Here is a 26,579-nt window from a genome sequence, read left to right on the forward strand (position 1 = left end):
TAACTAACCCTAATGTGTCTACCTAATGGTATATTAGTATACATGGTCGCCCTGCAACACCCACCTATCTGGTTGTATAGATAGGCACATCAGGCAGCCTTTCCTGATAGATGCTGATAAGATGTAGACCTAGTAGACCCTCACTAGTAGGTAGACAGCCCTCCTGTGCTAGTGTTGATAAGTGCTGTGGTCACAACTGGGACTTGAGTCACAATTACTGGTGGTTTTTTCTTTTTCTCTACAACAAACATTTATTCCTTTTTGTGTTGATTTTACAATCAGAGAAAAATATAAAAATTTTGATGTCATAGAGCCTTTTTCTAGCTAACTCATCACTAATCAGCAAATGAATTTCCATACTGAATAATCCTGCAACTCTGTACTCCACAGCAAACCTGAAATCTTCTCTGATGTTTTCCTTTTACCCTTCTTCATCCCTGCACCATACTTATTTCATGTAACTCCTTCATTCCTGGTTTCCTGGATTTATTGCCATCTTCCCTGTTAAATTCTTGATGTCAGTATGTTTAAACTTCACTTCATCTCTGATAAGCTTTTTACTTTTACGAGAAAGCAAGAGATTACATTACCAAATATGATATAAATTCAGAGTGGTTTGTGTTTTTCCACTCATATCTTACAGGTTTCTCCATGTTAGTGGACCCTCTGAACTTAGCATAATTAAATTAACTTAGTCTTCTCTAGATAGTCATTTGATGTTTTTGAATCTCAACCATGTTTGTGCTTGAAAATTCACAAATGACTTTATCTTTCATTCTTGTTCAATTGCAGGGGGAGAGAGGATTTCCAGGTTTGGAAGGCCATCCAGGTTTGCCCGGATTTCCAGGTCCAGAAGGGCCGCCAGGGCCTCGGGGACAAAAGGTATGTGCCAAGTTACCAACCAGTAATACCAAAGGAATTGAACCATCTTAATGTGGGACACGTGTCAAATCAATTAAAAAGTTACTGAATTATAGCCAGAAACTAATATTTAAATAAAACAATAGAATGGCCAAGAATCTATACTTCATTGTTGTTGTTTTTTTAAAAAAGCTGAATATTACTGCTGTATTCAAATGCTTTTGGAAACTGTTAATTGTGTGTGGTCATTGGGATCCTTAACAAAAATTAAGTCCTGTCAGGAGCTCAGCTGAGCTGGAGAGAACTTAACTGCCAGGTGTCAGAGTACTGATTAAGACAACAAGCCAAAATGGAAGTAACAGGCAAGCCTTTACTCACTTACTGTGACAGTGTGTATAAGCAAAACATAAACCAGAGAAAGCGTGGGCTCCCCCACTGTTCCATTATTCCTCATGGAACAGTGCCAGTGAGGGTGAAATGGGTCAGCACAGATACGGGGAATTGTTTCACTGCTCACGGAGCTTGGAGCAAAAAACTGCTGTTTCTTTTAGTATACCTGACAGCGGGATGAAAGAAGGGAGGGGGAAAGGGCTAGGAGTGGAGAACTACTGAGTCAGAGTACAGAAAAAATGTCCTCAAGGTTCCCCCTCTCTCAATGAAGACGTCTTCACCAAGGTTCCATATAAAGAGGCCTTTCAGTGCAGATACGCATAAGAGCCTGACCAGCCAGGGGGATTGACTCCTTTACTACAATTCCCTTCAGAGACTGACATGCATTGGCTGTGCACTAATTCTGGTGTGGGATGGGCAGCTTTTCTCTATGAGGTTTACCATATGGTTGGGCCCGAAAAATCACACATAGGTCTTTAGCCAGGAGCCAGACTCCTCGATTCCATTTCTTGATTTTTCAGGACCCAAATGAGAAACATAGGTTACTCCAACATGGGCCTGAATGGGTCGGACTTTGAGGAGTTATGTCAAAAAACAGGTAATTAATCTGAGGCTACAATGGATCATGGTCATGATCAAAATTATTCCAAGCAGGACAATCAGGCCTGCCTGGAGGAATGAGTGTAACCATAAGCTCCAAACATTACCAAGCCAGGAATAGACGGCCCATAGCCCATCTGATCTAATTTAGAGAGCCAGGAGACTTTTTTCTTAAGTCTGGTGATAGACTGCTCTACCTTGCCAGTTTTTGTGATGTAGGTACAACATGAGGCTCTGGCAAGAGCAAGACCATTCCTTGGTTGGCCAGCAGGAAGTTGAAGACTAGGCTGTTATCCAACACTACTCAGGCCGAGGACTTGAGGCTGGCCTGTTGTGCTTCCAAAGCTGAAGTGGTATCATTCATGACTTCAGTAGAGGTCAAGGAGAGGTTGCGCACCACTTTCTCTGTGATATGCTCAGTGGAACGGGCTGTTTTGAATATTTGGAAGTCTCTTCTCAGTGCCCCCATATGTACATGTTACATTGGTAGGAAAGTTGAAGGCCTGGCTTTTACAAAAGAAATACCCAAAGGGTGGTGTGCACACGGTGCTGGGGGTATAAAAGTCATCGATTACCATGAGGGTCAACCAGCCACAAGTCCCTCCTGATGGGCAGAGTCCTTGAGTGGAACTGGAAGATTTGTGTATGGTAGGGGCGTGTATGGTAGGGGCGTGTATGGTAGGGGCGTGTATGGTAGGGGCGTGTATGGAGGAGAAGCCACTACTACTGACGTCAAAATAGCTCCAGTGGCAGATCCCATATCCCTTTTCCCAGATGCTTCAGTTAATCCCATCTCAGACAGGAGCAAGTTGACATCTGAGGGGGTGCTTTATTTCTGTAGTGCCAGAGTCCAACTGTGGCAATGCATCAGTGTAATAAGGTTGGGATATCTGAGGTACTAAAAAGTTCCCTGTTTAGAGAAGTGTCCATTTGTTGTATTCAGTGACACAGCAGTCAGATGTTATCTGCAGGGTTGGGTGGTGAGAGACATGTCTACCAGTTTGTCAAATTTAGACTGGTGGCAGCTATCTGAGACAGGTGTATCAATGAATTTGGTGAGGTGGATGTCACACAGGCTATTCTGTGGGAGAGAAAGAAGGAGACGATAGATCCTTACACTCTCCCTCTCCCGTACCCAGGCTTATAGATCCAAAGGTGCTGTTATCCTATCAGTTGGGAATACTTTTCCCCATTGACTGCTGTGTGGGCAGTTTCTCCTATACCACGAGCAAGGATAGCATCTTATATGCATGTTAAGATATAGGATGTGAAGAGATAATAGTGAATTTTAAGATTGGGAAAAGCTTCTGGTTCTTTTTTTAATGGCTCTTTGACTGATGAACTGATATATGAAAGGGCCAGTTCTGTTCATTTTCCTCCTGGAAAATAATAGTGGTTTAGAAACCCTTTTTTCCTAATTTTATTTCATGGAATAGTGGTACATCGTGTCATTAGAGCATTAAGGAAATCAAATGGATACTCATCAAGTAGTCCTCTGAGTAAAGGGGGAAAATTAATTTAAATGCACAAATACTTTTTAACACTTAACTATACCATAGCATAGATTGTGGGAATAGGCTTGAGCATGGTCTCTGAGGAGGTGGCAGTACACCAAGGAAGTTTTATTAGATTCAAGAGCAGAAGGGATGTGTGCTAAATTTCCTGAGTAGAACTTTACACTGAGGAAAAGGCAAGACTCTAAATGACTGCATAAAATTTAAGTAGATGGGACATACAACAGAATTTCCTGTGTCCAATGAGGTGCAAAACAGCAGAATGTTTCTTGTGCACCCAGAAATAGCAGAAAGATCTGAAAGAGTCAAGTGGGTAGAATTGAGCACTAACTCAGCAGCAGTCCATGTAGACTGCTGGCATGGGACATCTCAATGGATTCCACTTTGGACTAGACTGTCCCACCCCTCAACATCTTAGAACTACTTAAGCCCTCCACAGCTTAGGCACAGCCTTGTGAAAATGAGGTGGGAAGTCCAATTAACTGAGGTTAAATTTCAGCCATCTTAGTGAAATGGGTGCTTTGAAATAGAAATTAAGTTGAACCATAGAAAAATAAAGTTACATTTCTTGTATCTGAGTTTACCTGGGATTTGGGGCTGAGTTTCTTGCACACTATGCTCACTGAGAGGTGGCAGGTCTAATAAAGATTTAGGTCAGATTAAAAAGAGTTGGGCTTCCCTGGTGGCGCAGTGGTTGAGAATCTGCCTGCTAATGCAGGGGACACGGGTTCGAGCCCTGGTCTGGGAAGATCCCACATGCCTCGGAGCAACTGGGCCCGTGAGCCACAACTACTGAGCCTGCCCATCTGGAGCCTGTGCTCTGCAACAAGAGAGGCCGCAACAGTGAGAGGCCTGCGCACCGCGATGAAGAGTGGCCCCCGCTTGCCACAACTAGAGAAAGCCCTCGCACAGAAACGAAGACCCAACAGCCAAAAATAAATAAATAAATTAATTAATTAATTTAATTAATTAAAAAAAAAAGTTAAAAAAGAGCTAACTACATCAGATTTTTTGAAATAGTTTAGCATTAACTGGGACTATTCTACAATAGTATGATAATTTTTAAAGGTGTGGTTGTATGCAGTTTAAATTTAGAAAGCAATCCAGTCTTTTGCTGTGATTCCATTTCTATATCCATAAAAGGAGGAGGTTTGACTGCTTTCTAAACTTTGGGGATTTTGAATTAGAAGCACTTTGTGCTTCTATCTCCAGTATGACTTCATGCTCCCCAACATAGCTGAATTTATACTTTTTATGTGATTGGGTATTCGGGCACATGTGTATGTGTTAACATACATACCAAATCAAAAATTTTGTAGGATTATTCTTTAATCTGTATACTCATATATGAAAGTAAATATGTATAAAACAAATATATATAGGAGTGTATATATAAAAATTTCCAAAGGATTTCTTTATTCTTAAAAATAAAATTTAATTGATTTTCAATAGATAATATATTCATTTTATTCAAAATAAATTAACATAAAAAGGGTATACAATGAAACAAATCTCCTTTCCACTGTGTCCATTAGCCACTGAGTTCTACATATTCCTAATGGGTATCCACTTATGTTATTTTCTTGTGAATATGCCCAAGAATTTTTTATGAATATGCGTGCAGATACAAATATATACATGCACATACATGCATATACACACATACACACTTTTACCTCCCTTTGTTTATAAAATGGTATCCAACACATTGTTTGACCTTTGTTTTTCACTTGATATACAGTGTAGATATCCCATATCAGTAAACACAGAACCCCCTCATTTTTTTATAACTGCATTGTATTATATTGTGTGTATATACCATAACTCATTAAGCCAGTTCCCTACTGATGATCATTTAGGTGGTTTTCAAGTTTTTGCTACCACAAACAGTGCTGCTAAGATGTACAATTTAAATAGATTTTCTTTCCCCAATAAGGGATTATCTCTGTAAGATTACTAGAAGTGGTTTTGCTGGATCACAGCATACATGCATTTATGTGGATATTGCCAAATTGCCACCCAAGAAGTTGTATGATTTATCCTTGGTTCAGCAATGTACAAGAAGATCAATTTCCCTATAGCTTCACCCAATCCTATTATGAAACTTGGAGTCTTGCCAATCTGTTAGATGAAAAATGGCCTCTCAATGTACTTTTAGTTTGCATTTCTCTTATTAAAAATGAGATTGAGCATCTTTTCATTTCTGTGAACTGTCTGTTTATACCATTTGCCCATTTTTCTACTGGATTGTTGGTGTTTTCATATTTCAATGAGCTATTTATATTTTAGGGAGATTGCCCTTTATCTGTGTTGTGAGTTACAATTATTTCCCACCAGTTTGTCATTTGTCTTCGCTGGGTGTGTGCATGTGTATGTGTATATTTATGTGTCTGTGTGTGTGTGTTTTGTGTTTTGTGTGTGTGTGTGTGTTTATCAAAGGTCTTTTGTGGCATTTGGGTTTTGAATAGGAAATGCCTTCCCCACTGTAAGAGTATAAAATAATTCTCCCATGTTTTCTTCCAGTATATTAATAGTTTCACTTTTTTCATGTGAATATTTTATTGATTTCTAATTCATCCTGGTATGGTTTGTGATGTAAGTTCCACTTTTTTTTCCAGATGTCCTCACAAGTGTGTCCCAGTATAATTTTCCCCACTGATTTGCAATGCCACTTTCATTATATACCAAATTCACATGAATATATGGACCTGTTTCTCAACTTCTCATACTCTTCCAATGGTCTGGTTATTCAAATATCAGAACCAAACTATTTTAATTATTGACATCTTATGCTATATTTTTATATCTGACAGTACTAGTGTCCCCTCATTGGTCTTTTTTTTCTTCAGAATTTTTCTCAATGTTCTTGCTTGTTTATTTTTCCATATAAACATTAGAGTCACCTTGTCCAGTTTAAAAAAAAATTCGTGTTATTTCTATTTTTATTGTATCAAATTTGTAACTAAATTGTTGAGAATTGACTTTTTAAATGTTGAATCCTATTATCCAGGAACATGGAATGCCTTTCCATTTGTTCCAGTCTTCCTTTTTGAACTTCAGAAGTGTTTTAAACTTTTCTTCTTATGAATCTTATACATTTCTTGCTCAGTTCATTGCTAAATATTTTATCTTTTTCTGCTATTGTAAATTGCACATTTTCTTCCATTATGTTTTCTAACTGGTAGTTGCTGGTATATAAGAAAGCTATTGATTTCTTCATATTAATTTTATATACAGTTACCTTACTGAACTATCTTATTGATTATAGTTCTTCATTTAATTATCTGGGGTTTTCCATGCATACAGTCATATTCTTTGCAAATAATATGTTTTACCTCATTCTTTCCAATTTTTATACCTCTAATTTCTCTCTCTTATTTAGCCATGTTGGTTAGTATGACCAGTATAGTTTTAAGGCATCCTTGTCTTATTTTTACCTTTAGTGGGAAGACACAAAAAGATTCATTGAACAAACAATTTTCTAGTTTTAAAATAGAATTAGATTTACTTTAATTTCCTTAGAGATGCATCTTTTGTGAAAAGAGTAGATTATTAACCTTGTTTTAAAGCAAGGTGTGGTAGGCAGAATAATGCCCACCCCCTAAAGATGTCCATAACTTAATCCCCAGAACCTGTGAATATGTTAGGTTACATAGGTAAGCGAAATTAAGATTGCAGGTGGAATTAAAGCTGCTAGTCAGCTGGTTTTAAACTAGGGTAATTATTCTGGATGATCTGGGTGGGCCCAGTATAATCATAAGGGTCCTTTCAGTGTGGAAGAGGGAGGCAGAAGAGTCAGTGTCAGAGTGGTGCAATGTTAGAAAGACTCATTCAGCCGTCACTGACTTTGAACATAGAAGAGGGCCACGAGCAGAGGGATGCTGGTAGCTCTGGAAGCTGGAAAAAGAAAGTAAATGAATTCTCTCCATAGAATCTCCAGAAAGTAGCATAGCTCTGCCACTGAGACCTGTCATACCTCTGACTTCCAGAACTGTAAGATTGTATTATTTTAGGCCACTGAGTTTGTGGTAATTTGTAAGAGGAAGATAAGGAACTAATACATCAGGTAACCTTTTCTCCAAATAAAACTTTTCATGGAAGCCCCAAATAAAACAGATAAAAGCAGAGCTTCAGTGATTGAAGGAGGGTGACATAGGCATAAAGGAACCTCCAGGGGAAATTCTAGGGTTGTAAGTAGAGTAGTTTGAAAGCCACTTGTATAAAGCAAGATGTCCCAGTTTAATAAAAACTATCTAAAGGCTCAGATGGTGGCCTACTAGCTGTATGTTCCACTGAAATTCCTGCCTATTGGAGCAGAATTAGGTTTTCTTTATTCCATTTTTAAAAGAAACTACATAGTAAAACTTAGTGAGGCAAGACTTTAAATTCTCAGCCATGCGGTTGTAACTAGAAATGGGTAAATAACAAACATGTGGGCAGCCCCTTTTGCATGGAGTCTATAGCAGAAGCTTGAAAGGAAAGTCTATGGTTTTCTTTTTCCTTTTTAGCTCTGCCAGTAGAAAGTGTCTTATAAAACATAGCAAAGGTTTAAAACAGCAAACTCAAGAACAGCTCATATTTAGGCCCAGAGATGATGCAAGCAGATTGACACAATATAGAAACTGCCCAGATTTTCAGCTCTTATTTTGTTTATGCATAAGTGATTTGGGGAATATCTATACTACTATTTCATCTTTCTTTTCTTGCATGATTCATAATTAACTTTACAGGTATAAAGTTTCTTCTACATGTTAACAGTTTTCTTCTCAGTAAATAAAGGCGTTTTTTTAGCATATGACTTACCTCAGTGCTTTCAGTCTCAATAATAAATGCTTCTTCCCTGGGTATGTAAGTTTCTCACTAACTTTCACAAAGGTTCACAAAAATTTGTCTCAGTTTACAGTCTAAAATTAGTTATTTGAGGGCTATTTTTGAAGGAAAAATAACTAAATATGTTGTATTTTTCAGGGTAGTGATGGAATTCCAGGGCCACCAGGACCAAAAGGGATCAGAGTAAGTGATATTTGCTGTATCAAATGGTTTGTTGGTCAAAATAGAGAAGAAGCAAATGAAGTGTTATGAGGCATCTAGAAAAGATTCATATTGAAATGCAGAAAGAAAAATGAAGTCTTTAAAAAGTTAAATTGAAGAGCTTGTATATGTTTACAATTAGCCTTTCTCTAGTATTTTGATAGTTATCTTTATATATCCAGATGTCTGTTTAAACTAATGAAAGAAGACTTTTGGTTAAGAAATATGAAAGTGTTGAATTACAACAATTTTTCAATTTATTAAAAATATATATCATACAAGTGATTTAAAGCAGAACTTCGCAACCAGTGCGATCATCTCAGTCCTCTGCGTTCAGAGGGCTGATCAGTCACATCAGGCTGTGTACCCTCCCCGGGTACTACATACAAATATTATAATTTTATTTGTGTATCTTGAAGAGAACAAGTTTGGGAAGCACTAGTTTAAACCGTTATGTTAAACAATAACTATTTTTGGAAGAATACAATATTTCCTCAGTTCTAAGATGTATGCTTTTTCAAGTTTTAATGTTCTGGAAATCAGGATGTGTCTCAAAATTGAAGGGCACATTTAGTGTAATTTTTCTGAAAAGCTTTTAGGTTGATATATACTTTTCAGTGTGTTTTAGATTTGGGAGGAAACTGTAGTTTAAAAATAATACTGGCTTTTGGAAAATCATATTTAACTTTTTGAGCCTCAGTTTCTTCATTTGTTAAATTAGAGAGTCAAACAGCACAATCTCCAAGGTCCCTTTTAGCTCTGAAATTCTGTTGTCATGGATTGACAAGGTCCCTGAATTTGAATATAAAATATATGGGTGGTGGCATAGCATATTTATGTGTTACAAAGACAAACATTCTGATCTTCTGGATCTCCAGAAATTTAGTAGATGTACACATTTTATATAAATATTTAAAACATTCTGTTTGCTATCTACATCTTAACAACATGTAGCTTGCCTTATGTGCTTGCTTGTGACTGGTGTGGGTAGGGCACTGGAAAACAAGGAGGAAACTCAAAACCCTTAGTTTATTTTAGCAGACATGTATCTATGTTTTTTTGTAATAACTGAATATCAGTATACTATTAAAGCTCTTCCTAATAATCATATCTCTTAATAGGTATAGCTACCATTAACTATGTTCTAAGCACTGTTGAAACTAAATAGCTTCAAAATAACAATATGCAAATAAACAAAACAACCATTTCAATTTTAATACTAATAATAGAATTCTTAAATGCCACTAATTATTTCTTTGCTGTTCTTTTTTTCCCCTTTGAATTGACTAATTTCCGTCAAAATATCGTGTTTTAAAGACAGTTGAAGGAATTCTCTTCTCTGTATTGGTTACTGTCCACAATTTGCTGTACATTAGGTTCATTGGTCCCAGTTTGCTTTCAATTTTTAACGATTTCCTTTTTACCGCTTTCTAATTTTTCATTATTTAAAACATTTACATTGTTCTATAAGACAAGGTATAGTCAGAGATGCTACCTATCCTTCCTTCCATCTCCCTATTCTCTTTCCTCCTTCCCCCAGAGGTAATCATTTTTATTATTTTCTGTTTATCCTTTCATTGCTTAGTATCGCTACCCTTGCTATAAAAAGTTAGTGTATTATATACACTACTTACACTTTTTTTTTTTTTGCTTAACATTATATCCTGGAGATCACTACATATTTCAATGTACAGAGATTTTGCTCATTCTTTTTAACAGCTGCATAGTTTTATATTATGCGGATGTATCATAATTTATTTAGTCATGTCCCTATTTAGGTTAGAAACCTACAGGTTTCTAACCTTCAGCTATAAATATGGTTATACGGCCATTTCTGAACTTTAGCTATAATAATGCTTCAGTCAGTAACCTTGAATTTCATATTTTGTTTCATAATTTCTTGTGTGGCTTTGGGATAGATTCTTAGAAATGAATTTCTTCAAAGAGTAAATAAATACATGTGTAATTTTGTTAGGTATTTCCAAATTTCTCTCCATGGTGTTTAAATCCCATTAGCAGTTGTATGAGAGTACCTTTTCCCCATAACCTCACCTACAGAGAGTTTTGTCAAACTTGTATTTTTGCCAATCCTGACAGGGGAATTTGATTAAAGAATTTTGGGGGTGATCACATTGATGTTCTCAGGGGCAGATATATTTGTCACATACCCATACCCTGCTGAATTCAGTATTCATCACAAACCTGGGAGAATCGCTTTGTCTTTTAGAAAAGACCTTTCATCCACTAATTTGCCTGTTCCTACTAAATGCAATAAAGGCAATGCTCCCTCAAATAGGAGATTTTTTCTATAGTTTTCTATAAAAGAGATTTTTAAACACATATAGGAGTTTTTTCTATAGTGTTTAAAAGAACGAGTGGTAATAATCAATGAAACACATTTTGTCCATTGCTATTCTAAATGTAATTTTCATAATTCCCTTAGGTAGGATATTATTTTATTGTTACTGATTGTTATTTGATTCACGGAATTTATTTCTTTTATAGGGTCCTCCTGGACTTCCTGGATTTCCAGGGACACCAGGTCTTCCTGTAAGTAGGATTTGGCTTCTTATTTTAAAATCCCTTAAAAAGTAATCTAAGAAATATTATACATGTGTTATATCCTTTTTCAAAGGGAATGCCAGGCCATGATGGGGCCCCAGGACCTCAAGGTATCCCCGGATGCAATGGAACCAAGGTGAGATTTCTGTGACTTAATCTTAGGCAATATGCTTGATAATAATAGACTTAAAAATTTCAAGGAATCAATATGAAGAATGTCAAAGAAGAGATATAGTAGCTTCATGTCTAGGACAGACATAAGATATGTTCTCAGTTAACATTTTCAATATATTGAAACATCAGTAATTCTTGAAGCTTGTGTAATTAGCTGGGATATTGCATTGGGTTGAAGATTACTTACCAAATCCTTTTTTTTTTTTGACTTTAGTGTAAAGTAAGATGAGAGTTAAAAAGGAATTAAGATATATATGTTTCAAATATTGTATCGGTTGTTAAGAGTAATACTTGTGAATGTCATTCATTAGCTTTGCCTTTTTTAAAAAACTAGGTATAATTTAAGTTTTCAAATCTTTCATATTCTTAAAACTTCTTTACCTTGCCTAATAACTTCCTTAAGAAAAATCTTAAAAATCTATATGTAATACATCACATCAGTTTTTACCATAAACTATTAGTATGAAGCCTGAAACTTCTTCTCCATCAGTGAAAATAATGAATTTAACAAGTGAAAAAATAAAACTTCACATACTACAAACATTGTTTCCTGACCCACTTTTCTTATCTTTAGTCAATCCTAAATCCAACTATTTGGATTTAATATAAAGTGAGCGCAAGAAAAAAAAAGAGGAAAATCTGCTCTTTTTAAAAGCTTACATATTATTGTTTCTGCTTCTTCTTCCCTCACTTTTCTCATTTTCCTATAGGTTAATGAAATATATTATTATTTTCTGTATATCCTTTGGCATTTCCATTTTGCACATAATATTCAGTGAAACTATTTATGAAATACCCTAGATTTTTCTAACTAATGACATGTGTCATATTTTATACTAGGGCATATATTTAAAATAACTTCAACAAACTATTTTGCATTATGGGAGGCCACGTTTTGTGATAATCATTGTAGTATATACTTGAAGGCAATAAAATTATTTTTACCTCCAGTATTTCTCCAAGTCATTGTGACCCTTGCCAATAATAATAGTAATAATAATAATGCCATTATTATTATTATTATTATCATCATTTTGATTTTGATTTTGGGTTTGTGAGGCTTAGTTGTGTTCTTCATTTCTGCTTGGGGTGACCTTACAGTGATAGAACCAATGTGGAATTAGTTTGCATGGCACATTGCATGTTAAAGTAGGCTACATTTGTATGCCTATTCTGGTAATTTGTTTGGTTTTTGCCAGCACGCCTTGAGCAACAGACCACTAGCCAGTTTTAATTTTGAAGACCAGATGTATCTACAATGAGTATAGTATGCTATGTGATTAAAGGGATCTTGTTCTTTCTTTTTGTTAAAGCAGCACCTTAGCAGATCTCATGATTAGTTTGTGTTTGAGGCCCCCCATTATGTGAGCAACAAAGTTTTGAAAATGGATTTATTATGTATACTTTCAGATTAAATGGTTTCTTATATTTCTAACTACGTAACTAATAGAATGAACCCTAGAGATGGAGCCAGAATACATGGGTTGTTTTGTTTTCTGCCTTCTAAGCTCAATGTACAGGCCACTCCCTTTCTCTCTGGGCCTACTTTGTCCATGTGTAAAAAGTGGTGGAGACAATAACTCAAAGGCATATAGCTGTAATCATTTTACTCTTTTAAGCCTCTGACGAGGATGTTTCTAAGATTACTATGGCACATAGGTATTTGAAAGGAGGTTGCATTGGGGTTCTTCTACAGCAATTTTAGTTTTTGTTTTCTAAACCAAATGTCCATATTAGTACTTTACAAAAGAGAGTGAGAAAAATTGGGTGCCTAGAGAACATAATGACCTGCAATTGCTAGAACTATTGCTATTATTGTCCTCTTGGTGATATTAATGGCGTTCTTTCTTATCATCTTTTCCTCTTTACAAAAATAATTTGAAATAGTTTACGATAAAAGAGAAATGCAATAGGGCAGTTAAAATAAAAATCTATATAATACACGGGCAGGAAATTGGGGCAGATCATTAACTATTAAATGTGATGATGGCCAGGAATCTGTGGTATGATTGTCTCAAAATGGATTTGTCAGAAGAAAATGACTAAGGTAGAAGATTTTTTTCTTTATTTCTGATTGGGATTGATGAGTAGAGATAAAAGTATCTTAGAAGGCTGAATTGATATGGATAGTTGATATTGAAGTAATTGGAAAGTGAAGGCTAATGAATTTTTGGCAACCTGGTATGTTTCAAAATAGCTTTTACAGAAATCTTTTCAATAAGTCATTGTTTGCTGGTATAGCTACGCTTTGTTTTTTGTTCCTCACGCTCTTTATTTTTAACTCCTTCTAGGGAGAACGTGGATTTCCAGGCAGTCCCGGTTTTCCTGGTTTACAGGGTCCTCCAGTAAGTTATAAAATTTGGGATTATAATGAACACAGGAATTAACAGAAGAAGCAGAACTGTAGAAAGTGAGCTCAGTGCATTCAGGTGGAACAAAGTAGTACATTTTGAAATAGTAAACTAGAAGAGGATTTTTTTATATAAATTTATTTGTTTGTTTGTTTATTTATTTATGGCTGTGTTGGGTCTTCATTGCTGCACGCAGGCTTTCTCTAGTTGTGGCGAGCGGGGGCTACTCTTTGTTGCGGTGTGTGGGCTCTAGGCACGCGGGCTCAGTAGTTGTGGCTCACAGGCTCTAGAGCCCAGGCTCAGTAGTTGTGGCACACGGGCTTAGTTGCTCTGCGGCATGTGGGATCTTCCCGGACCAGGGCTCGAACCCATGTCCCCTGCATTGGCAGGTGGATTCTTAACCACTGTGCCACCAGGGAAGCCCAAGAAGAGGATTTTTTATAAAAGAAGTTAGTAATACACAGAGCTCTCTGCTCTGTAAAACTAAAGATTCAATTTGTGTTCTTTTGCTTGCTCCCCTCTCATGTATATAAAATAATCCCTTTTCTTTTTAATAATAGGGACCTCCTGGGATCCCAGGTATGAAGGTAAGCATCTCATGTTGGGAAGGTAAACATTTTGAATAAAATATTTAGAAAGCCTGCATCTTCAATCAGATAATGTCTCTGACTTCTGTCTTAAAATGGATGCTTCTAGAAGTTGTGCAGGTGCACATTTACGAGCTCTCCTTAAGTAGTCTCCTTTGTTCTCGTGGCTTTAAGTACCTTTTATGGGCTGATACACTTGCAAATGTGTATATCAGACTCACATTTCTTTTTTGATACCTTCCTCATTACATTTTTAAAATATTTATTTATTTGGCTGCACAGGGTCTTAGTTGTGGCACGCGGGATCTTTGTTTTTTAGTTGCGGCATGCAAACTCTTAATTGCGGCATGTGGGATCAAGTTCCCTGACCAGGGGTCGAACCCAGGCCCCCTGCATTGGGAGCGCAGAGTCTCAGCCACTGGACCACCACAGTTGACCACCTGCTCCCTCTAGAAATATTCTTTCTCTCTGGCTCCTGAGACGCTACCTTTTCCTGATTTTTCTTATGCATCTCTGGTCATTCTGCAGTCTTCTATGCAAGCTCATGTTATTCTATCCAGCAGGTATCAGGACATAGTCCTGACCTCTTCTTCTCTTCTATGCCTAGCAATATTATTGATGCTCATGTTATTGATTGCTGTCTAGTTATGGAACACCTACATTTCTTTGTCTAAAACAGAATTTTCTTCTGCGTTACATGCATGTATTAAACAGCCTCCCTGACATCTCCACTCAAATTTATCTCCCAGACATTCAAATTAACATGCTCAAAGTTAACCCAGACCCCCAAATGAACCTGTTCCTCCTGTTTTCCCCATCTCTAAAATTTGTATCACTATCATGTACACTTTTGCATGTATCAAAACCTGAGAGTTAGTATTTGCATTTTCTACTTCTTCACACAGCTCCTCATTCCATGCTATCTCTAAATACTGTTAATTTTGCTTTTAAAATATATCATAAATTCATCCACTTTTATTCATTTCCACTGCCACCACACTAATCATAATGCCTCATCTGGACTAGGTAGTAGCCTCTTAACTAGTTTCTTTTTTCACACCCCCTCACCTCCCAGCCTGATTTATTCTGTATAAAGCAGCCAAGAATGATCCTTTAAAAATGTAAATCAATAATTTAATCTCCCTCCTTGTTATGAAGCACAGAACTTTTGGAGAAACCTTGAATCCCAGAAGAGAGGTTTTTTGCCGCTTCCATGGTTCCTAATGCCAGACCTGGCTCTGTTTCTGGTGTGGGACAGCAAGACAGAATATTTGATTTGAATGACATGTTTGCCAGCAAATAGATTGCCTTTCTATTGCATAATGTCATTTCATACCAAAAGATACAACAATCCAAAAGCCGTAATCCTAAATAATGTTTAGTCAGTATCAGTCAGGATACACTAAGAATATAAGAAGTTTCTGCATAATAAAGGACTCTCACAAAATGAAAAAAATTTAATCTCCCTCCTTATAAACCTTCAAGGGCTTTCCACTGCACCTAAGATACAGTTCACATTCTTTTCCATTGCCTGTAAGACCTGCATATTCTGCTCTTTGCCCCATATTCCAGCCGTATCTTAAACCACTTTTCCTTTGGCTCACTGATCACACCTGTCTGCATTAAGTTATTTGAATGTGCCAAGCTCTTCTCTTTCTGGGTCCTTTGTTCATGCTGCTTACACTGCCTAATGCTCTTCCCCCATCTTCACCTGGCTGACTCCTTATTATCCTTTAGATCTCAGCATGAATGTTAACTTCATAGATTGCCCTTCTTTACTACCCAAACTAATTTCCTCCACTATTTCTTTTTTTTAGTTGAAATATATTTGATATATAACATTGTATAAATTTAAGGTGTACAACATGTTAATTTGATACATTTATATTTTGTAATATGATCGCCATTGTAACGATAGTTAGCCCCTCCATCACGTCACATAATTATCATTTCTTTTTAGTACTCCACTGTTTCTTTTTTTTTTTTTAATTTATTTATTTTTGGTTGCGTTGGGTCTTCGTTGCTGCACGTGGGCTTTCTCTAGTTGTGGTGAGCGGGGGCTACTCTTCATTGGGGCACACGGGCCTCACTAGTTGTGGGGCACGGGCTCTAGAGTGCAGGCTCAGTAGTTGTGGCACACGGGCTTAGTTGCTCCGCGGCATGTGGGATCTTCCTGGACCAGGGCTCGAACCCGTGTCCTCTGCATTGGCAGGCAGATTCTCAACCACTGCCTCACCAGGGAAGCCCTCCACTGTTTCTTTATCATGTACCATGTAGTTTTCCTTTATAGTCCTAAACAGAAAATTTTGTCATCTTATTTGTTTATGCATTATGGTCTGCATTTCCCCAGTATATTATCAGCACAATAAGAACAGGAGTCTTGTTTATCTTCTTCACTACAAAGCATCCAAAGCCTAACACAATTCTTGGCAAATATTTATATTTAATAAATGTTTTTAATGAATGAGTAACTAAAGGTATGACAGGTTCTTAATAAATCGACTGTACTTCAGTGTACTCTGGCCACTTCCTCATTTTCCTTTAAAAGGTAAATTTATTCATGTTAATTACTGAGATTGCCTAATCTTTGGGGACACTTCTGTGACAGATTGAATTCTCAGATCACTTTTTTGTGTTCTTGCCAGTTTTCATGTATCATAACTACTACTTAAATTTCCATTGATGATTTCTTTCAGGGAGAACCAGGTAGTGTAATTGTGTCATCACTGCCAGGGCCAAAGGGTAATCCAGGATTTCCAGGTCCTCCTGGAATACAGGTAAGCATCTGGTGATTTTCTTCTTTGCTATACTGATTAAATCAGATCACAGCATCACTTTTTTATCCTCAGCCTTTAATACTCTCTATTTTAGTTATAGAAATTATCACCTGAGGTTTGATAGACATTGCAGGTACCTTGTACCTGAAAATAAAAGTATTCTGGACCAGGGAGAATTTTAAGAAGCGCTGCTTTGTTCTTTTAACTCTCAGTCCAGTTTCCATGGAAATTTTTGTTTTGGGGTTTCACAGCAGAAATAAGCTTCTATATTCTTATTCCTATGCTGTGGTTATCAGTAGGGTGGTAGGAGTAAATGGTCTGATTAAAAATAAAAATTGTGGGTTTCCCATCTAAGATATTAGAAGACATAATTTGTAACATTATCAGTTATATATAACATGAACATATTTTGAAAGCTAAAAGAATAAAATTTATACATAGTGAACATCAAGTATTATCTTCAGAAAAATAGTCATGTCAGCCTACACATAACATACATGGAGACAACAATAACTTTTGGGAATTTATAGATTAGGAAATTAATTTCTTGAGGTTTATTTTTCATGAAGATTGATCCCTTTGCCAAAAATAAAAATCAGTACTTTCTAGTATTTGATCACTAAGATACAATGTCAGGAACTGTTTTCATTAGCCACCTTCTCATTCCATACTTGATATAACCCATCCATATGTTCTTAGTATTCCCAATCTTTTATCTCTTATAAATTTGTATTATGTTATATTTGAAAATATCAGAATACATGCAAAATATATGTAGGTTATGAAGCATAACAACCAAATGAACACTTATGAACCCAACACAGTGTTTAAGAACTAGAACATTACAAATAATTTTGAATCAACCTGTGGTTTCCTTGGCAGCCACGTCCTTCTGCGTTCTCCCAAGATGTGACTACCATCCTGGGTTTTCCATTGCTTCTTAAAAATAGTTTTATTATATATGCATATATCTTTAAACAAGAGTATTTAGCTTTTGAAATAATACAAAATTTATGTGTAGTTTTCTCCAACTTTTTCTATTTGGTATGTTAAGATTCATTCATATTATTGTGTGAAGCTGTAGTTCATTCAGTTTCACTTCTGTATAACAGTCCTTGTTTGAATATACTAGAATTTGTTTCTCTGATCTCCTATTGTTGGATATTTGGGTTGTTTTGAGGTTTTTTTAAATTACAGAATAATCCAGGATTTATACCTAGATATAAAATTACTAGATTTCAGGGCAGTCAAAATTTCAACTTCTTAAGATGCCAAATTGTGTTCCAAAACAGTTACATCATTCCCTTACCTTTTGTCCCAGCTATTCTCACTTCCCTCTTTGTCTTTAATCTTATTTATTTTTATTTTAAAATTAGAGAAGCCACCTTGAATCTAGCAGCCTTTCCCTTCCCATTTCTAGCATAAAAGCCCCACTAAATGCCCATCATAATTGCTTTAAATTTTAAAACTTCCTTACTATGTGTTTGTCCCACATTTGTTATGTACCACTGTAAAACATAAGTTTTCTAATGCCTCCATTCTGTTTAGTTGAATTTCTTTATAGTTATTTAATGCTTTTATTCTTCTACATTTTAAAATTCTGCTTATAACACTTCAAAATTATAGAATTGTAGAATAGAATTCTGGCAACTGAAGTTAGAATTTCATCCACTTAGTTCTTTATACAATACAGTGAGAGTTTTTTTCTCATCCTTTTCTTTACTTCCTTTGTAACAGGGCCCAGCTGGTCCCACTGGTATACCAGGGCCAATTGGTCCCCTAGGACCACCAGGTTTGATGGTAAGCTTGCTTCTGTAATTTCATTTCTCCTTTTCTTTTGATTTCTTTCACAAATATTAATATTATTTGTATTACTTGAAAGTATAATGTATTTACAGTGTTCATGATCTATAGTTTTCTTAAATTTTCTTATTTATGGGAGATTTTACAGTGTTATGGTGAACAATATATATGCTAAGTAATAGCTCCATTTTATAGATGGAAAAAATGAAGTAGACAAAAGGAAAGATTAAAATATTTTGTCAGTTCTGGCCATCTTATGAAGTCTTCTAAGGCAGTTCTTTAGTCACTTGATGAAATATGTTTCTTCAAGCTGTGGTTTGCTGTTAAAGAGGTATTCACAAAACAGGTATTCACAAAAAAATTGGCTCTCATTTCTTAAGGACCTGTAACAAAACAGTAGGATTGGTGAGGGTAGTGAATCACTGTGCAATGGGATAAGGATTGGTATTCCCCAGGAAAGAAGCAAAAACTTATAAAGACCCTGAATGTGCAACCAGTTCTCTTACTTTACTACCTGTATGGTCACTTATATTTTCTACTGTAATAAATTGTAAGTACTTTTACCCCTGAAATACTTAGATTTCATTCAAGTCATGTTTTAGACTTAGAGCTCTGCTGTTGCCCTCTTAAAAGGGCAAGAAAATTGTACTTCAAAGTAATTTCTCATATGCCACTCTATCTCTCATCTACCATATATTTAAGTGACAGTTTTCATTATACCTTTATAGAGTGTACATTTTTGCTTGTGACAATTGGTCCTCTATTCATGAATGAAGGAAATAACGTTCGATAAATACTAGAAGATCTACCAGAAAAATATTGTGATTTCGGCTTTTTTGGAAATCTTTGGGAGATGATTAGAAAACCTCTGAGTTTAGTTTGTTTTAGTTGTAGGTGTCTTGCAACACATGAGATTCTGGACCATGGCACTTTTTCCTAACTCTGTTATTACAACCTTGGCCTACCCTAGGTGTATTGTTACACCTTGAATTTCCCTAACTCTTGTGACCACATAACAGATTCACTCTGTACTTCTTAATGTCCCTGCAATTAACCCTGATTCAACAGATGAAGCAAAGTCTTAGAAATGCCACCAAGGTACAATATGTAAATAAATAGGTCAGCTGACATCAAGAAGTGATATACTTGGGCAGACAAATGCCAATTTAACTTTTCAAACCTTCAAACATTCTCAAATATACAAAGATTATATAAAATAAAACTGGACTAAAAAAGTAAACACATGCTTTATAGAACTAGACAGTTAATTGTCTTATGGTACCTAAATTTAACCTATAATTCTGATATGATAAATTTGATGTTTGTTGAGATTAATTTTTGTATTGATTTTTGGCACGAGTGCTACTCCTCTGCCTCTACCCATCCTTGCATTTCTTCCCCCGCCCACTTGTAGCCTGTCATGAGAAGTCTCCACAATCATCTAGTTTCTTGAAATCAATTTAAATGTGTGTCTCTGACTAGAAAGCAATGAGAAAAAAACCCAGGAAATATTATTTTGAAGGGCTTTTTCTGTCCTCACTTTTTATGAAACCAAATAATTTTTTAATATACTCATTAATATAACACTTTTTTCCCTTTTCTGTGTCTTTTATTCTTAGGGCCCTCCTGGCCCACCAGGACTTCCAGGACCAAAGGTAGTTTTCTTTTTTTTTTTTTTTTTTACATCTTTTGTTTGGTGTGGATTATTTTTGTTATTGTCAATGAGGTTTTAAATTGAAATCTCTTTTTTCAGGGGAATATGGGCTTAAATTTCCAGGGACCCAAAGGTGAAAAGGTGAGTAAAGAAGAAAGTTGCTTATTTAGCCCTCAGTTTTTTCCTTTCATAGTCATTTGAACTTGTGTTTTTGCTTCTTGCAACTGTCTTAGCTTACATGTTATATTATTGTCTGTTTAAACTATGAAATATCACTTTCTTATTTTATCTTGCAAACAGGGTGAGCAAGGTCTTCAGGGCCCCCCTGGGCCACCTGGGCAGATCAGTGAACAGAAAAGACCAATTGATGTGGAGTTTCAGAAAGGAGATCAGGTGAGTATGTAGGGAGGAAATCAATGAATATCTTGCTATGAAAGTAGCATTCCATTAAAATGCATTACAAGCTGGAATAAGGTTATATGTGAAAGTCCTTTTAAAATAACAAGGATTTGAGATAATTAAAATTTTAAAATAGCTTGATTGAGATATACTTTATATACCATACAATTCACCCATTTAAAGGGCACAATTACATTTTTTTTTAGTATACTCACAGGGTGATGAAACCACCACTACAATTTAATTTTAGAATATTCTCATGAGCCCCCTCCAACAAAACCCCATACCAGTTAGTTGTGACTCCCCATTTCTCCCCAAACTCTCGAGCCCTGGGCAACCACCAATCTAATTTTTGGTTCTGTAGAGTTGCCTATTTTGGACATTTTGTATAAATGGAATCATACAATATACAGTCTTCTCTGTCTGGTTTCTTTTACTTATTATAATGTTTTCAAGTTCATCCATGTTGTAGCATGTACTGGTACTTTGTTCCTTTTTATGGCTGAATAATATTCCTATGTGTGTATATTCCACATTTTATTTATTAATTCAACAGTTGATGGGCACTTGGATTTTTCTCCATTTTTGGCTATTGTGAATAATACCTTTATATACAAAATCAAGTCATGGTAAGATAGATTGTCATTGTTTTAGATGACTGTGTTCGTTACATTTCACTGATATGCAGGGAGAAAGATGGTATTACTCTATAAAATCTTGTCATTTTTAGAAATAATTTTCTGATACATTGCTTCTACTAGAGTAGATGAGGGGATCAAACACACCTTCTATAGAATAGTGGCTCACCCTTCAATAGAGTGTGTGCACTATTGTTTCACTTAAATGCTAATAAGAAAGTTAAGAATAAAGGACAAATTATACTGAAACTCTACCATCAATATGTATTGGGCCATTTAAATCTCTGCCAAATTATGTGTGTTATATAGCTCCCAAATCTCCAAGTTTTAGGTACCCTTGCTTTTTTCTTTTTTTTTTTTTTTAATTTATTTTATTTATTTATTTATTTTTGGCTGTGTTGGGTCTTCGTTTCTGTGCGAGGGCTTTCTCTAGTTACGGCAAGCGGGGGCCACTCTTCATCGCGGTGCGCGGGCCTCTCACTATCGCGGCCTCTCTTGTTGTGGAGCACAGGCTCCAGACGTGCAGGCTCAGTAGTTGTGGCTCACGGGTCCAGCTGCTCGGCGACATGTGGGATCTTCCCAGACCAGGGCTCAAACCCGTGTCCCCTGCATTGGCAGGCAGATTCTCAACCACTGCGCCACCAGGGAAGCCCCGTACCCTTGCTTTTTATAAAATATTTTATAAGAATAAAAAATCATTAATACTTTTGGGACTTCCCTGGTGGCACAGTGGTTAAGAATCCGCCTGCCAATGCAGGGGACACGGGTTCGAGCCCTGGTCTGGGAAGATCCCACATGCCACGGAGCAACTAAGCCCGGGTGCCACAACTACTGAGCCTGCGCTCTAGAGCCCGCGAACCACAACTACTGAGTCCGCATGCCACAACTACTGAAGCCCACGCGTCTAGAGCCTGTGCTTCACAAGAGAAGCCCCCGCAACGAGAAGCCCTAGCACTGCAACGAAGAGTAGCCCCCTCTCGCCACAACTGGAGAAAGCCTGTGTGCAGTAACAAAGACCCAATGCAACCAAAAATAAAATAAATAAATAAACTAAAAAAATCATTAATACTTTAATTTGAAGTGTTTTCTTGCTATGTACCTCAAAACTTGGCTTGTCCTAAAAATTAACTGAAATGAGCAAAGATGGCTCTAGATTTTTTGCCTAGTAGATATCAACTTTGAATTTGAAACACCTTATTATCTTTGGTTATATTACATGAGTCTATAGTTCAGCTTGTTAAAAGTGTTCCTAGCTAGCTCTAGTACTAACAGTATTTATATTGCTTTCCTTCTCCCTACTACTGCATAGGGACTTCCTGGTGACCGAGGGCCTCCTGGACCTCCAGGGATACGTGGTCCTCCAGTAAGTAACCTAAAATTCTTTAGCATCATTTAATGTAAATTGATATTGACACATAGTACTCCATGAACCAATGTAAAATTACTTTTGTGTGTGCAGGGTCCTCCAGGTGGTGTGAAAGGTGAGAAGGGTGAGCAAGGAGAGCCTGGCAAAAGAGTAAGTGTTACGGCTACTAATACTCTTTGCAAAAAATTTTAAATGTGTCTATGTGTGTGTGTGCGCATGCCGGTGCACATGCACATGTATGTCATTTTCTTTTTTTCCTCTTAAATCCTGCTTTCATTGCCTCAAAATGTCATGACTGACATATTCATTTATTTATTATAACATTGAAGTCCAAAAGGCTACTTAAGAGAGTCCCAGGCAGGAAAAAGCTTGTTATATTCTTTAACCTTATATTTCCAAATAACAAATATATATTCTTATATTTCCTTGAATCCTGTAGGGTAAACCGGGCAAAGATGGAGAGAATGGCCAACCAGGAATTCCAGTGAGTATTTAAAGTCTATCCCTTCCCTCAAAAAAAAATGGCAACATTTGTACATGTTGGTAAAGAAGCAGGATGGCAAAGAAGCTTGGGTCTGGAAGTAGTTTAAATGAATGGAAATTATGCTTTCTTTCTTTTCTGAATGTGAATTTGAAATTTCTCTGTTTTTCAAGACAGATTTTTGTCAGATTTATTGAGATATAATTTGTATACAGTAAAATGAACCTTTTTTAGTGTACAGTTCTGTGTGTTTTGCTAAACACATACAGTTGTGTAACGATCTCCATAATACAAAATAGTTCCGTCCCCTCAAAAGTTCCCTCACGATCCTTTGTAGCTATTCCCTACCCTTCCCCAAAACCCCTGGAAACAACTGATCTGTTCTCCATCCCTATAATGCTGCCTATTCCAGAGTGGCATATAAATGGAGTCACATTGTGTATAGCTTTTTGAATCAGAATTCTTTCATATAGCATAACGTGCTGTACTGTATATCAGTAGTTCATTAACTTTTAATTGCTGACCAGTATGTGGTTATATGGATGTACCAAGGTTTGTTTATGCATTTACCCATTGAAGGACATTTTGGTTGTTTCTGGTTTTGGCCATCATGAATAAACTGCTAAAAACATTCACATACTATTTTTTGTGTGAATGTAAGTTTTTTCAGTAAAAGTTTTGACATATAATTCTAATTGCTACCAAAAAAAGAGGAAAATAAAATATGCAAGTCCAGGAACATTATTTCAGGCAGCCTCAGTTTCAAGAGTATCCACCATAGATGTTAAAAGAGGTTTTCAAGGACAGATAGAAAATTTGATGAAATTTGGAGACTATTCTGAAAGAAAGGGAAGCATTCTTAACAAGACTGGAAGTTATAAAATCAGATAAATTGATTTCCAGATGATTTTCCTAAACAGGCAGTCCTCAGCTTATAAACTCTAGATTCACCAATGGCTTAAACATATAAAATGGTATAAGGTGGGGTTAAATTCAGGGCCTCAGTTACTGGCTTCCTTTGGAACAGTGATTTAGACAGCCATGATGTTCAGCAATTGCCTCTGATTGTTTTTGACTGATATCCCCAGGGAAAACGCTTTTCTCTGTTTGCATTGGGAGAACTAAAATTAGGTCAAATAAAGATAGCCATGCAAGTGGGATCTTTCTGGGAACCACCAGACAGGTCAAAAATGACAATTCTCTGGGAATGGGGCTTTGAAGAAGCTTCAACCTGGTTCTTTCCCTTCCAGTTGCTGCTGTGCTGCTGGTTTTTACCTTGATTGTGAGCTGTTGGTTTTCAAGGCTACTGCGGAGCTGAGGAAGTGTGATGGGAATAGAGCCACAAACCTCTGTGTTCTCACCAAGATTCAATCTTTTATTTTTTTTTTCAAGAAACACTTCCTGGATTGCTGCAAGCCTTTGGTTAATTTCTAGAGTTCTAAAAAGGTTGACTCTGACCATTTTTGCAAGTGTCCTTGTTGCTTTCATGGAGGAGAGGATTTTTGGAGGTCCTTATTACTCCACCATTTTTGCTGATGTCACTCTGTCTTCCATGTTTTAAAGGGTTTGCCTGGTGATCCTGGTTACCCTGGTGAACCAGGAAGGGATGGAGAAAAGGTAAGAATTTTAACACTTTGAAGTGACCGGTTTTATTCCAGTTAGCACAATCCTTTTCTTGCCCAAGTTTGAGTTATAAATGAAAAAATTCTAAATAACTAGCTTTTGTATTCAAAACATACCTTCTTTATCCATCTTTTGGTGTTGCTCTCTTTTCTGTTAAACCAGTTCCTCTAAATTTTCATTCACTATCCTAAATCACAGTCCATGTGATAGAAATACATGGAGAAATGTTTAACTTTAGCATTTCCATTGTTAAAAGTTGATGCCTTTGCTTTGAGCATGTATCGGCAAAACTTTTGTTCTCCAGAAAGAGGATTCAGCACTATTTTAGTCAGGTCCTCATACTAAAAAGGCTTATATAGTTGTGAATTTAGAATGTTGCCACTAAACATTTCCATTCTCTACGCAGTTATTGTCTGAAAGTCCGTGGCTAATTCTTTGTTGTTTTTTTCATTTGGCTACGCAGACTGACTGAAGTCATTTATTTAGCAGCCTATTTTAAAAGTGACTTTGAAAGAATGTATGAAGCACACAGTTCTCCTATTTATAGCAAATCACAAAACACCCAGTTTTCCAATCTCTCTGATCTTTAATTGCTTTCTATGAAAACCAAAACTGAAAAGCTTTGTTCTGCAGGCGAGGAGGGAAAGGTGTTACAAACTTGAATGTACCCAGAGGGCACACGTTTTAATGGTGGTTTATCTCTAAACTAGATCCAAGTTCTAGCTTGGCTTTAGAGGCACAGCTAGAATAAATACTCAGAGAATAGAATTTTGTTTTTCTAGTGTAAGTAAAGTTATAGGATAGAGTATCTTGTTAAACTAAAAGGAGTTTATAGATAGATGAAAGGTTCCTATGAACAAGTCTAGAATGAGAATAGAGGTGTGAGAGAGATATCTATTCTTGGGTCTTGGCCAGTAGAGTAACAGTTGAATACTGTGTTCTTCAGCTGTTGTAGCTACTGGTTAAGGGTAAACAGTTTTGTCTGAATTTGTCTTTCATTAGATTCTAAGAGCAAAGTCACAAAAGTAATTATGATTTATTAACTATTCCTGATGATAGTTAAGTCCATCAGCTCTAAAATATCTGTCACTGATGGAAATGACACTAAATTTATGCCGTTGACAAGTTTTTTGAAAAGGAACATGGCTAAATGTAAAAAACAAAAATGTAATGATTATAGCTGATTCTAGTGCTACCAGTTTGTAAATCAGCATCTTCTTTATAGAGTATTTATAGTTTGCTGGAAACTAGGAATCTTAAAATCAAAGGATGTTACAGCTAGACATACCTTAGAAGTCTGGTCTATAGATAAGGCAGAGAAGTTAATTGATTTAGTCAGCATCATAGAGCTTGTAAATCTGAGACAACATCACAGGTCTTCCTAGACTTAGCTAAGTACTGTTTCATTACCTCATTTTGTATTTCTCTTTGAGATATTTTATTATGGATTTCTGGGTCTTTATGAAACATAGTTATCTGTTATATCTTTGAGGAAATTGATGTTTTCATGTGATTTTTACTAACCTGTTTTACAATTGTATTGAACAGGGCCAAAAGGGTGACATTGGCCCAACTGGGCCTCCTGGACTTGTAAGTTTTTTGTTTCAGTTTTTATTTATTAAATTTATTAGTGCATTTTAATTTTCATGTTTTAATTATATACTCCGTACCTTTTCCTCATAGAACACAAAATTCCAAGATCAACTTTTCCTGGCTTAAAAGTCTTTACATCCAAAACTTCAGTGATGTTGACCTCAAAGTCTTTGTA

General features: G+C 36.3%; 1 protein-coding gene across 3 annotated transcripts in view; it reads left to right on the forward strand.

The window, feature by feature from the left end:
• The window catches only part of COL4A5 (collagen type IV alpha 5 chain), a 245,053-nt gene that overhangs the window by 126,579 nt on the left and 91,895 nt on the right, over positions 1-26,579 (forward strand). For all 3 annotated transcript variants that reach the window (XM_082447507.1, XM_082447505.1, XM_082447506.1), the window contains exons 3-18: positions 793-882; positions 8,334-8,378; positions 10,902-10,946; positions 11,032-11,094; positions 13,424-13,477; positions 14,044-14,070; positions 16,767-16,847; positions 18,585-18,647; positions 20,270-20,305; positions 20,404-20,445; positions 20,605-20,697; positions 22,651-22,704; positions 22,801-22,857; positions 23,147-23,191; positions 24,752-24,805; positions 26,360-26,401. In XM_082447507.1, the coding sequence (XP_082303633.1) occupies positions 793-882; positions 8,334-8,378; positions 10,902-10,946; positions 11,032-11,094; positions 13,424-13,477; positions 14,044-14,070; positions 16,767-16,847; positions 18,585-18,647; positions 20,270-20,305; positions 20,404-20,445; positions 20,605-20,697; positions 22,651-22,704; positions 22,801-22,857; positions 23,147-23,191; positions 24,752-24,805; positions 26,360-26,401 (891 nt within the window). The remainder of the gene's footprint in view (positions 1-792; positions 883-8,333; positions 8,379-10,901; positions 10,947-11,031; positions 11,095-13,423; positions 13,478-14,043; positions 14,071-16,766; positions 16,848-18,584; positions 18,648-20,269; positions 20,306-20,403; positions 20,446-20,604; positions 20,698-22,650; positions 22,705-22,800; positions 22,858-23,146; positions 23,192-24,751; positions 24,806-26,359; positions 26,402-26,579) is intronic.

The sequence above is a fragment of the Balaenoptera physalus genome, assembly GCF_965194825.1.
Source record: "Balaenoptera physalus genome assembly, chromosome: X".
In the NCBI taxonomy this organism is placed as follows: domain Eukaryota; kingdom Metazoa; phylum Chordata; class Mammalia; order Artiodactyla; family Balaenopteridae; genus Balaenoptera; species Balaenoptera physalus.